The sequence below is a fragment of the Hesperophylax consimilis genome, chromosome 26 (assembly GCF_061612785.1).
Source record: "Hesperophylax consimilis isolate HC1 chromosome 26, BYU_Hcon_1.0, whole genome shotgun sequence".
Lineage (NCBI taxonomy): Eukaryota > Metazoa > Arthropoda > Insecta > Trichoptera > Limnephilidae > Hesperophylax > Hesperophylax consimilis.
In genome coordinates this window covers 17,165,897-17,179,497 of record NC_142861.1, presented here as the reverse complement: position 1 = coordinate 17,179,497, position 13,601 = coordinate 17,165,897, and the positions used below count along the sequence as shown (strand labels likewise).

General features: G+C 37.8%; 1 protein-coding gene and 1 long non-coding RNA gene across 2 annotated transcripts in view; one reads left to right on the top strand and one right to left on the bottom strand.

Annotated features, from left to right (window-relative positions):
• Positions 1-2,449: 2,449 nt before the first annotated feature.
• Positions 2,450-4,753, bottom strand: LOC149411207 (uncharacterized). The gene is made up of 3 exons (XR_016304897.1): positions 4,569-4,753; positions 3,891-4,080; positions 2,450-3,199 (listed from the first exon to the last, which is right to left on the bottom strand). It is a non-coding gene; the product is annotated as an uncharacterized LOC149411207 (long non-coding RNA).
• A 2,263-nt stretch (positions 4,754-7,016) lies between these two features.
• The window catches only part of Nct (Nicastrin), a 31,998-nt gene continuing 25,413 nt past the window's right edge, over positions 7,017-13,601 (top strand). The window contains exons 1-4 of the mRNA XM_089647173.1: positions 7,017-7,119; positions 7,253-7,351; positions 7,767-7,965; positions 10,445-10,654. Coding sequence (XP_089503299.1) covers positions 7,059-7,119; positions 7,253-7,351; positions 7,767-7,965; positions 10,445-10,654 — 569 coding nt within the window. The 5' untranslated portion in view covers positions 7,017-7,058. The remainder of the gene's footprint in view (positions 7,120-7,252; positions 7,352-7,766; positions 7,966-10,444; positions 10,655-13,601) is intronic.

Sequence of the window (13,601 nt, the reverse complement as noted above, 5' to 3'; positions counted from 1 at the left end):
TTCCTGAACTAAATCGTCTTCTAAATCATTACAGTAATATTGCACAAGAGACTGAGCTTTTTCTGAGACTCTTTGTGTTGAAAGTTCACTCATTCTTGTTAAAAATGAAAATTTTTCTTTAATGATTATATATGCACCATGTCTTCTCTCTAATTCAGCTCTCAGTCTGTCCAGAATTACCAAAAAGGTGTTGACACTGAAAGAGTCTCTGGTGGTTGTTTTAATTTCCTCATTTGATGCTTCGTCTATGAAGTTTTTTCTCTTAGGGTTCTTCTTACTCTTAATGTAACCCTGATATTGCTTAAGTGCGCTCATTTCAATTGCACTTTTTTCGAAAAAATCAAAGTTTTCTCGCTCTGCTATTGTAAATTCGAGAAGACATCCATAAAGATCAAATACCGTCAGTACATCAACAGATGAGTTATGAATCTGAGCACTCACTTTATTAAATCTGTCCAAAATAGCATTCCAAAATACGATCATAAATACCGTTTCCAGTTTTTCCAATTTAAGGCGAATTCCCTTTGCTTCAATTCGTGGGATGGGTTTCTGTGTAGCGTCATTTTCAATCATTTTTAAAACCGTAAGTACTTCATCCCAGGAATCTCTTACACTTTGACAGGCATCTGCTCTTGCTGACCAACGTGTGAGGTTTACTCTCTTCAGCGTCTTTCGTTTTCCTATTTCATTAGCCAATTTTTTCCAACGATCGGTTGACTTCACAAAGAAAGAATATACCTCTTCCAACAAGATGAATAAGTGACAGGCTTCTGTACAAGACTCAGCGGGCGAGGTTCCCACCAAATTTAATGAATGAGCTGCACAAGGGACGAACATGGCAAGTGGTGATTGTTCTTGAATTTTGGCTTGACTGCGAGTACGTACCTAAGTAGCAAGTAGCAAGTACGTACCTAAGTAGCGTCGAGCTGTTTATTATAAATTATTCAATGGATTCTTCTCGAATGCTACAAGTTCAACAGCTCGGCTGTGGAACGAACTGCCGGCCTCTGTGTTTCCTCCCTCCTACAACATGGGACTCTTCAAGACCCATGCTCACTCCTTCCTCTCCACAAAAAGACCCTCCACACAGCATCCCCAAAGATTACATAGGCCCTGAGGGAAATTATTTTCTTCAGGGCCTCCTGTGTGGAGTTAATATAAGTTTTTTTTTTAAAATGTGCTCGGCTGACTGATCGTTATACCCACACGCACAGTTTGGATCAGAGGACAGGGTGAGGCTATGAAGTCTGCCCCTGAATTCACCGTGTCCGGACAGGAGTGGGGTGATGTGGTGATCCAGTATTATATGCGCCCCTTCCATTCTGGCTTTAACTGACGGGAAGAAAGAGTAGGTCCATCTTCCCGTGTTCGACCTTTTCCATCTTATTTGCCATTCGCTCAATGTTCTTTCTCGCATCTCTCTTAGAAGTCCTCCTCACAGCTCCACCAGGATTGAGTACCACTCCTAGGTAAGTACTAGGTCTGCCTCTGGAAAGCTTCTTTTTCGTGATCACTTCCCTAATTTCAAGATCGATTGGCAGAATGCCAACCAATATTGGCAGAGCGTCCGAGGCTACAATCTGTTGGACAAACATGCTTTAAAAAAACACCGCCGCCTGTTGGACGTGAAAGCATCACGCGCTATTGTTTTTCTATCTGCATAGACAGACTGAGCCACAGCAACGCGTGGTGGGGTACAGCTATTTGTTAGTATTATTTTTCAATATGGTTGGATAATCGATAATTAAAAAATAATGCTCTATCGGTATTATTTACATAGGTTTAACAATGAAAATGTTCTAAAATACCCACAATGATGTTAAGATGTTAAAATTCCCCATAAGTTCAGTTACCTCCAAGGTGAAACAAAATTTTATTGAAATTAGCGTTTATTTTTCAATATCTAGAAATTTTCTCTTTCGTTTAGCCTTTAAAAAGAAATTTGCTGACAAAGAAAACAAAACTTTAGAACATTCTAAAAATTATTGTCAATATTTTCTTCAGTGTGGTTGGATAGTAAGGAAATACCTAGAATCCCTGCATTTTCCGCTAAAAAAAGGTTGCCTAAATAAACCAAATTCTAAATTTTTGAAAAATTTTAGAAATTCCTCGCATTTTGGGGAATTCTCAGCGAGTTGGTAACCCTGGAGATTAGCTACGAAACTAGTGATGGGGCAATTTTTTCGATATTTCTTTCGGCTCACTGGATGCACCGAAAGCGGTTGAATGTATTCTATGAATTGTTGTGAATAATATTATAATTGTAACCTCATTAATAGTGTTATAATAATATAAATTGTGTATTTTTTTTAAATATTACATATTTATTTGAACAAATTAATAATACAAATCAACCGTAGAAAAAAAAAAAAAAAAACATGGTTTTTAAATTTGAATATTATTTCAGAATCATATAATATATTTTTTTTACATTATATAAACAGTTAAATTTTGATTCCTCAGCTAAGTTAATCCCTCTACTATAGAAGATGATTTGCATTATGTTTGGATGTCCACCACGTAGTAAAGTGGGTTCGAAATATACAACACATAGAATACATAATATAACACGAAATCATAAAAAACCACATTTAAAATAAAGGGACAGTAACCTATACAACATATTAATGAAGAAAAAACAAAAGTAGGGCTATATATTTCTGAAGATTTTTTATTATTAAATAACTGTACCCCGCCACGCGTTGATGTGTCTCAGTCTGTCTGTGCAGATAGAAACCATAGCGCGTGTTTCTTTTGCGTCCAACAGACGGCGCTGTTTAAAAAAAGCATTTTTGTCCAACAAATGTCTCTGTTTTAAAAAAAGCATGTTTTCACTTGTCACAGGTGACATCTGCATAATATAGGTATATAAAAACACACGTGTTTTCGAATGCAACGTTGTGTCAAAATTTCAAAGCAATCGATGAAGTTCTTTTGGAGATTTGAATTGAATATTCTCTCTAATATAAATATATATATCATCACTTAGCATAGATTTTTCTCTGAGAGTATGAAGGATTTCTTCAATGTGTTGGAATTTTTTTTTGTATCGCCTGTTTGCTGTTTTCAGTCGTTTAATGAGCATGCTTTGTCTTTTCACAACACGTCTTGTTATTTCCAGTTCATCCGGGTTCGTTTGAATTTCTGGAAATTCATCTGACTGTTGGCTGTTTGGTTCTTGGGCTTTGGGTGTTGAGGTCTGAAAAAAAAAATCAGTTCAGTGGCTGAGTTGGTATCGCGTTTGGGTCCCACCAAGGCGTCGTGTGTTTTCCGCTTACTGTGGTGGTATTAGGAGATTTTTCAAATACTGTCGGGTTATTGGTAAGTGTATTATTTTTGGATCAATTAGATACCATTAGTGCCACCTGTGAAGGTTAGGTTATAGTATATATGAAAGGTTCTTGCCTCTCCTATTTGTTTGTAATTAAATCGCGTCGGCAATGACAATTCCTGTATTGCGGCCTGTTGAATTTGAATTGTCAATGTATTTGTCAACAGGTTTTTCATATAAAAGGTTAGGTTTCATTAAAAACGCTCTCTTGCTCAAAAACAACCAAAGGTTTCACCTTTCCTAAAGAATCACAGGAACTGGCCTGTATCTAGAGTATTTTTACTGTAAAAAGTGCCTATTCATATCATTTGAAAGTGTATATTGATTTTTGATTAAAATAATTCAGTTTGATCTCAAAAATATCGGAGTTTAATTTAAAAGGACCCTAATTTATAACAGTTAGAATGTGTATATTTGTTTAAAAAATATGTAATTAAATATAATAACTTTTGATTATATTTACAATTTTTCAACAGAAGTAATTTTAATATACCTATATTCAATATATTTAATATATGGGTTTAGTTCTATTAAAAATAACTCATCTTCGTTTACTTACCGAAGCATATACTAAACGTAGTTTCTGAGTAGGAATAGCGTACGGAAAAAGTTTCCGTCGCTTTTTTTCGTGTTGAAAACAATTATCTTCAAAGTGGATTGAGCATATTGCATTATTTACTGTAGGAAACCAGTTATTTCTCCCAATCGCATCGATCCATCTTTCTTTTGTGTCTGCATTTTTTGGAAAGCTAAAATAGAAACAAAACACTAGAATAAATTCAATTCTAACATCCATACATAATTTTTTATCAGTGTATCATTAAGGAACAACTTGATCTATATTTTGACCGCTGAGAAAAATAAAAATGTATAAGATAAGTGGATATGATTAATGTAAATAAATAACAATGAACACCGGTAAACTCCTGTGTGGAAGAGATTCAATTATATATTTTTTTAAACTATTTACAGATTTTTAATAAAATACGTTTATAATTATTGTGGACTGCGGGGTTCATTCTGCCACATAAAAAAAATATGACAGCAACAAATCATCAAATATGTTAAGTAAACCAAAAAATATCGATTAAAGTAACGGCCCCATCACTACTCACCACGGCCTGTCAATTTGTTTTTACTCGGCATTGCTAGCTGTGGTATTACATGGGTATTACTGCTGCGAATATTTGCGTGCGAAGTCTAATTTAGCTTCCAAATATATGTATGTTCAACTTACCGATGATATGAGATTCCACCTTTCTTCAAGTTCGCATGCGTGCTATGATTTTTGCAAAAAGTCACTGAACATCGCGGCATTTTCAAAAAATATGTGGACTACACGACGAGACAAGTGTTGAATTTTTACTGATACACTGAATTTCCATATTTGAAGTATAGGCCCCGGTTAGGCAAATATTTGGATCACGAAACACGCCCACAAGACACTTGGTCTTCGCAACTAATAGCTGGTTCAGACGTTTCAATTTTAAATTATCAACTTTTATTGAACGTCAAGGTTTCTAACTAAATCTTGATCTTTGTTGAAAAAAAGTTCACATTAATTTGTCAATACGCTTTCAAGTGTCAAGTTGATAAACCAAAAAAGGTTATAAATCATTTTTCATTATTTCATATCCTGGATTTTTTTTAATGGTCTCACATGAGTTCAAACTAGTCTTTTGTTCTGAATGGAATTGTAAAATGTTTAAATTTCGAAACAAACCATTCTCATGTTCTAAGTGCGGTATGAGCTGAGTTGACAACACTGATGCTGATAGACTCAAAGTTCGTTCGACGGCTTTGATATGTCCTTAGGTATCTACGTGACTTGAATTCACAGAACGACCAAATTGAACACGTGCGCCCGCATATGTTCTCCGTAATTTTACACGCAGATGGAGGCGGCAGTTCATATTATTAGACCTTAAATATTTAGTGTATAGAATGGCCGGCAACCGCCATAAAAAAATTAGAAAGCCAACTTAGAAATACACCCATTAGTCCGCAGATTTAGCTCTAGACCCTCATATAGTCATAAATCTGAAATGGGAAAATGTTAAGCCAGCGACCCGGCAATAAAAACCTTCGCCCAAGGCTAGGCTATATTGCAATTATTTGAAGGTCGTATTGTAAAAATGTAATTTTAAGATAATAATAAATCTAGCGTTGAGAATGGCGATGTCAGCGCCATGGACCCGAAGCGGTGTCAACGCACCGAAGTGGTGTAAAGCGGAACCACTATAGTTTCAGCACCCCACCACAGGCGTGCTACGGTCGCCGGATCGCGCGGCTGAAGACAGATGATTCAACCAAGACAGTTCCCATCCCGCCTCAGGAGCAGGAGGTACCTCGCCCGCCGAGGAACCTCCTGCCTTTCCCCTTGGATCGGTCTCCGAGGCTCCTCCGCCCAGGAAGCTGCCCTCTCAGGAGTTACCATCTCTCTTCCGCCGAGAAACCTCCTTGGAGCGGTCGCTCTTTCCGTAACCCCGCGAACTTCCGCCGAGGTAGCCAGAGTGGTCGCCAGACTTCCGCCCAGGAAGCTGCCCTCTCAGGAGTCGCCGCCTGCTGACTCCGCTCTTCAGAGCCTTGGCCCAGGCTGAACTGATTCCGCCCTTCGGAACCAATCCAAGTTGCCGCTTGTGTTATCAGTGATAAGTGCGAACGTGGAGATCAGCGGTTCCAGATAAGAATTACAATTTAAAACTAGTATTAAGCCTAGATTAAGACTAACCCAACTTTATACATTTTTTAAATAAATTTTAGTGTTTGAAACTAAGTAACTTCTTTTTTTTACTCGTTCCTCCTTTTCTTTTACATGCATAGTGTTAATATTAAACTCCCTTAAGTATAGTGATAACAGCTTCATCTCATAAGTCTGGTTAGGTGGAGGTGAAATTTAATGTTTGAAGGGCCGCAAGCGCCTATCCAGTGAGCCGCATGCGGCTGGCGAGCCCCGGTCTGCCAACCATTGACCTAAGCTAACGAAACTCACTCAACACCCCGTTTCAAGCCTGTATCAAAATCAAAGCTGTTTGACTGACCGTAGTAAAGTCTTGCTTTAACTCAACCATTTGGCATTTCAAGTGTGTGAAAAATTGTTTATTACGTTCTGGTTCTCATGATTGTAGTTCCTACTATGAACACGAGCTGTCAAATCGGTATAATCAATATTATGGTACTTACCGACCCGCAGAAAGTTAAAAAAGAAGTCATTGAACTCATAAAATTGAAATAAATTCAATTTTAATTGTAAAATATTTGTGGCTAAAATTAGCACGTACTATTTAAGTAGCTACTTACAAATCTTAGGATTGCAGAGGAAATCTTTGTAAAAACTTTAAAAACTAAAATCTTTGTAAAAACTTTATCAACTTTGTTGAAAGAGGGTTTTCGTTTAAAGGTCAATATGCTTTCAAGTCTAGTGTTGATTAACTAAAACTGAAACATCTGAACGAGGCAAAATATCCTTTTTTGGACTTCAGGTCTACTGTTCACGGAGCTACTAGTATTTTAAAATGTGCAATCTCTGCAGCCGAGCAAAAGAAAAACGAATATTTTTATAATGCATCCACCCGGCGCTTCCGATCCTGTCCGATCCCGACTGATCTCGACTGAATGGCCATAAAACGTATGAAGTCTGCCATAGAAATGATCAAAAGACATATCGGCATTATCTCTGGTGAACGGTGAATCATTCATTTTGTCACTTTGACAGTTCAAATCTGAAATGGCAGTTCGCTATCTGAATACTTTTACTTTTGTTTCTTTATTTATACTCGCTTTAACTGGTAATTACCATTCATTTTATAAGCACGCTCATTTTGATCCACATTTCATCGAAAAAATAGATTATATTAATCGATTTTTTGGTGTTGTACAAACATTTTAATGTTATGTTTTGATAATGGTCACTTCTTGCAGTAAATGGACAAAGACTCCGCGATGATATGTACGAGTCGCTGTACGGAGCTGCGGCTTGCTACAGAAGAATGAATGGAACCCATCAGACAGGATGCTCCTGTAAGTATTGCAAAATTTTTGCCCTTTTGATGAATTTGCGCAAATTGATGAAAAATACTGGAGGTTTGGATTTACAGCAACGAAAACTATCTTATATCAATCAGACTTGACTTTTATTTTTAAAATTATTAATGGAAATATAGACAGCCCTCATTTGTTGATCCCAATCACCGTCAACGCACCAACTAGAATTACTCGATCGAAAATTCTTATTAATTGCAACAACAATATCAGGATCGAGTCATTTAGATACTCGCTTGTACCTAGATTGGGTGCAGTTGGCAATCTTTTAGCAGAAATAGTAGATCTGTTAAACTGCACGGAATACAGTTACAAGAAGGCTATAATTACATTCCTCAATTAAGCCCGTATGTGTGTAATATAAATTAATATCAGTTGCCTTTATTATTTTCAGCAAAGCGTGGTGGTTCTGTTGGCATAGTCCATATAGTCACCAGCCAGCTGGATGTGGACTGGGTCCTGAATAATAGCACCGGGGAGCAGTACGCTGTCGTGCTGCCGGTGGAGCTGCTGACCACTGCCTACCTCGACCGCCTCGTCCAGCGGCCTGACAAGGTGGCCGGCATAGTGGTTACCAGGAATCACACCACCAAGTAAGTCCTACTTGTAGATAATAAAAAAAATGGTCTAAGTGGCTCATTACCAAGCGGATATATTCCTCATCAAAACATTGGAATGAATAACATAACACCATAACACACTCTAGAAGTATAAAATATCTCGGCATTGAAATTGATGAAAATCTTCGATGGGACTCCCACATAAATAGTATTACAAAGAAACTAAGAAATTTCATGTACTACTTTAGAAATATACGCAATATACTTAGTATAAATGATTTATATAAGGTATACTATGCTCTCTGTCAATCACGCATAGAATATGGGATAATTGGATGGGGATCTGCCTCGAACATCCACATGAAGCAGCTTATTAAAACTCAAAAAGCAATAATAAAAATAATCCTTAAAGTACCCATTAGAACTCCATCAAAAGATATTTTTAAAATTTTTAAAGTGTTCAGTATAATAAAACTATACTCAAAAAATGCTCTAATCAAATTTACAGAAAAATATGAGTACCCTGCTGACCAACACAACTATATTACAAGGAAGAAATCCTCAAAACTATTGAACATCCCAAAATTAAATACGTCTTTCGGCCAGAAAAATCATCATTTCCATGCTACAAAACTATATAATGCCCTCCCAATTGAACTCAAAAATACAACGGAGACACAAAAACTTAAAAACGACATCAAATTATGGCTAAGTAAACATGAAGATGAGGAAATCAATAAAATTATGAACTGAACAAATGTGAAGACAATTTTTTAATTTTTTTTTGTAGAAATTAACAAGGAAATCACGATCTACACCTATACAAAAACCTACAGTCCGCTTCGGAACAGGAATACCTAGTGAGGAGGACTGCGAATAATATACTTAACTTTGTAATTATATTTGTCGTTAATAAAAAAAAAAAAAAAAAGTACCACTGTCTATTAGAATATCGACATCGTTGCAGTGCTTCAAGAAGCTCTGCAGCGAATGGTTGCTGACTGCACAGTCAACCGCACAATATCATAATAATTGATAGAATTTATAAATGCCTAGTGAAAAATTATATTATTTATTTGCTTTCATTTTATTTTTGTTTATGTTTTTAAATTAATTTGAATTATTTGCTATCAGCCTCACTAATAAAAAATCACTTCACAACCTACCACTTCAAGTGACCTACCAGGTAAGTATGGTACTGTACATTATCTCCATATATAGTTAGTAATAACATAAATCATTTTAAAAATGTGTTATATATTTGTACAGCGCCCTTGAGGTGATTTTGCACAAACACGGCACTATACAAATCATCCAAATATGATTATTATCATTATTAACCGTTAAATGGTGTTTTTGTTAGACATTGTTTAAAGACTGTTAAAGTTTAGATTCGAGTTGGTACTAATAAACAAACACCGTTTAACTCTGTTTTTTGCATCTAGCAATGACTTCACACATGCGCATTATGAAATTCTTTAACCGCTGAAACCGTGGATGACAGCTGTTTTATGTCTTCTAATAGCGTCATAAATGGTGGTTTGGTTCATAAAATGGTCAATTTGTCAATGCCTAATGCATGTGGTGGTAACCATGTATCAAGAAAATAAACGCTTTAGAATGTACAAGCAATTTTCTGGAAATTAAAAGCAAGTTCAAAATTTTTAAAATTATATCACTATTAAAAGAATATCCCCTGATCTAAAAGAGTAACCGTTCAATCGGGCCGTGGTACGGTTTACCGTGAGTCGTACGAATATGGCTCATCGAAAAGAGCTAGCTTAATTGTGCGGCTCGTTCATGAAAGACTATGGAATATAAGTTGCGTTTGGTGTGTAGGTAGAAATAGAGGCAGGGCGCCGATAGTGAAGCTTTCATTTTTTAGTATTTACAATCTTTTTTATTTTAAGTTAGCTCCTGAGGAGGCCCTAAGGAAAGTAATTCCTCTCAGGGCCTATCTCACCTTTGTGGATGCTGTGTGGAGGGTCTTTTTAGGGATGGAAGGAGAGAAAGTTCTGCGAAGGATATAGGTAGGAATCTGGTGGTCAGTGTGTCCGGGATGTATGAATCCATCCCTCTCCCACTTTCAAAATTAATTCTGGTGTGATTGGCTGGCCAATTTCACAGCTTAATAATTATGGGGGCAAGCCACCTCAATTGTGACTTACCTATGAAGATAGAAGGAGTTCAATGTTAAGCCTATCTCGGATCATCGAGCTTCTTGTTCAATAGTAATATTAATTCAAAACTACCGATATTACAGAGAACAACAATGTTGTAATAGACAAACATAGATCCTCAAGGTCAAGGAGAAAAAGATTCTTACCATTATAGAATACAGACGTTAGCCTTCTGTCTCTCCAGCTTTCATTATAAACTATGTCTAGTAAAAGACAAGAGTGTTTTGTGAATTTCCAGACTTTTATTAAAGAGCTATCTAAGATTCCCAGAGATGCAACAAACTGCTGCAGCCAGTAGAATTCCGGAATACAACATTTTGTTTTGTCTGCAGGCCGGAGTTTTTCTCCCACGAGTCCCGGTGCCCCAACTCCCTGTCGCAGGCCCCCGTGCAGGCCATGCAGTGCCGCGAGGACGCCGCCGACAGCGAGGTGTGGAACCCGCACGGCACGGACCTCGCGCACCGGGACTACCCCTTCCCTATCTTCTTCCTGCCGCCCGAGAGGATGGACTCCATTGAGGCCCTCTACAAGTGCTTCTACAAGTGAGCGAATATATGAATATTTATTTATTATTATGTATATCAAATAGTACTGGGCGTGGATAACAATTCAATAAAAATGCCAACATCACTATCTTTGGCAATTGTCAACTTTCGGATACAACCGTTCGATATCACGCGGACATAAAACAGCCTTCGATAGTAGATTTGTTTTTCATATTCTACGGAATGAATGCTCGAGTCAGCCGGGTGCGTTCTGTGCAACAGCTCTGTTAGCTTTTTTTATTTAGAATTAACACCACTGAGTGATGCTACGAGAATTTTCTAGAACGCTCGCCAATACAAAATGCATTGTAGCGGGAACACTCTAGTCTATATGCTGAACACATCCACGAGTCTGGTCTCCACCAACGCGGCATCGACTCACTGACCCGCACCTCGACCATTCTACCGCTTCGCCGTCTATAGTTGGTGTCAACATCCTCATCGGTCCCAGTCATCTCGCAACTGCGCAATACCACTGACTCGCAATAAACGCTTGACTCAATACAACATGCATCTTTATTGTCTTCTCACCAGATCCCCAAACATACATGATAGTTATTGACAGTCATAGTACATCATAGTGACCTTGTTAAAATATACCCTGCTAAAATATTTAATTAGCACAGCTTTATACTTCAATAGACGCATTGTAGCTGTTGGGGGTGTAAATGACAACACAAATAATTATTAGTATTTATAAGGTTTCCATTACATTTACGTTTACAATATTTAAAGTATAATTAATATCAATAACAAATTTAATTATTATCACCAATGTCACTGTGTACTGTCGACATGCACAGTCTTTGAAAAACCAAATAATAGAATTCGCTTATCAATATTAATTTATTAATGAGATTTACGTATTTACAGGATGTAGAATTGTGGCACGGCGGAACGAGGCGGGGGACGGTCGTACCTCTTGTAATTTTAACGAGATTCAACTGCGTGGTAGCACTTCGCCGTTAAATTTATACACGGTGTCCGGAAACTCGTAGTACAAGCGGGAAACTGGAGAATCTACACCACATGGGGAACCCAAAAAAACATAAAGTTTTTTGATTTGAGCATTTTCAAAAAAAAAAAAAAAAAAACCAAAAAAAAATATTTTTCGGCTATTTTAGGGTTAAAGTTTTTTCTGGTGTTTAGGGTTGAATAACAGATGTTTTAACCCTGCAGAGCAGAAATATTTTATGATTACACCGGGTTAAATGAAGGGTGATTTCAAAATAATGCTTCAAATCCGAGTTTCTTCATTTGTTTTACTTTCAAATAGTTTTAATTAGTTGGGTACTTTGATCTTCAGTAATAATTTATAAGAATTTAATTAAAAAAAAAAAAAAAAAAAAAAAAATCAACTTCAAACTCGATTTACTCGATAACGAAAGCTCAAATAAAAAAAATATATACTACAAAATCGACTCCAAATGTGATGTAGATTCACCAGTTTCCCGCTTGTACTACGAGTTTCCGGACACCCTGTATATGTTTGCCTGCGTCCAGCAGCCGAGAACTTTCCCGACGATTATAGTAGATCTATGGGTTTTCGCTATCATTCCCCAAAGTATGAGATGCAATCTTTTGTGTTCTAGGACGAATGACACTCATAATACGCCACAGCATATTAAAAACATCAGCTAACATAGCAATAATGGTGTGTAATCTATTTATAACAGAATTTCAGCCTGAAACCGTAGTGTAATTGTCACAATAATACATATTGGAACCTTAATATAATGGTAGGAACGTGAAAGTGAATCAACATTAAAATATCAGGAGGCCTACTCTGTATCTTTCGGGTTAACAAACCAATAAGTTCGTGGTTTAATATTTCCTTCCCGGTGCTGTGAACTGAATGAACATCATCTCTAATTAATAAAATATATCTGTAAATATACCAAACACCGAGTTAAAATTTGTTGGTAATCCTCCACAATACATTTATTTATTGCATTAAGTAATTACAAGATTTAAATATTTACCGAGTGTATAGCACCGGAGGACGAGGAATTTTTTAACACCGTAAGGGAGGGGTTAATACGGGTTTGTGACGTGGCTAAACCGGCTGCAGGAAAGTTTCTAAAGATACAGAGTAGGCCCCCAGGCCTATCCAACTGATAATTTATAATTTTATGTAAAAAAATGTTTCTTCTGTCACTTAACTCCAGAACAATTTCCGTTCATAATAAATGAATTCATTTTGTAGCGTCGAAGAGAACAATCCAGAATTGTCTCATTAATAATACACAGCTCGACCTACTTAGGTACCTACTTGCGAGTTACTACTGACAGCTGAAATCGTAAGCAAAGCAACCTACCCGTCTACAAGCACCTACCTACGACAATACGTCGCAGTCGGTCTGGCACATTACGACAACTCGCCAGAAGGTTCGAGCCTATCGCCTATGCGTCAACGCAGCGCGACCGAAAGTTCCCGAAAGACCCAGACTGAGCGAGTGTCTCCGATTTAGTTGCAATTCCACCTACCTACTGTCGCCGCCGGCAGTACAGTATAAATAAGCCCGACGCAGCGAGCAGTCAGTCAGTCATCTATCTGCCGCCAAGTTTACAAATCTCACGAGTGATAATCCGCGTACCTTTGCGCGAAGGACAATACTCCCGGCTTCGCCCGTACACATCATGGACTCTATCGGGACATCATTTTAGCGCCTTGGCCACCGTCCCTGGCCAGCGCTACACAGATTACAGCGCCCTGGTTCCAGCGCCTCTGACCAGCGCTTCATCCACGCCACCATGACCACCACGAGGACACGCAGCATCCTCACTGGTCTACGAAGCTCCCGCTCAACTGCCTACAAGGTCCACCGCACCTTCGGCCTTCCCGTCAGCACTTGAGTGCCTGAAGACCCACGTTCTTCGCCAGTGTCTGACCTTCATCCTTCACTGACCCGCGCTTGACCTGCCATCACAGCCAGCATCCGGA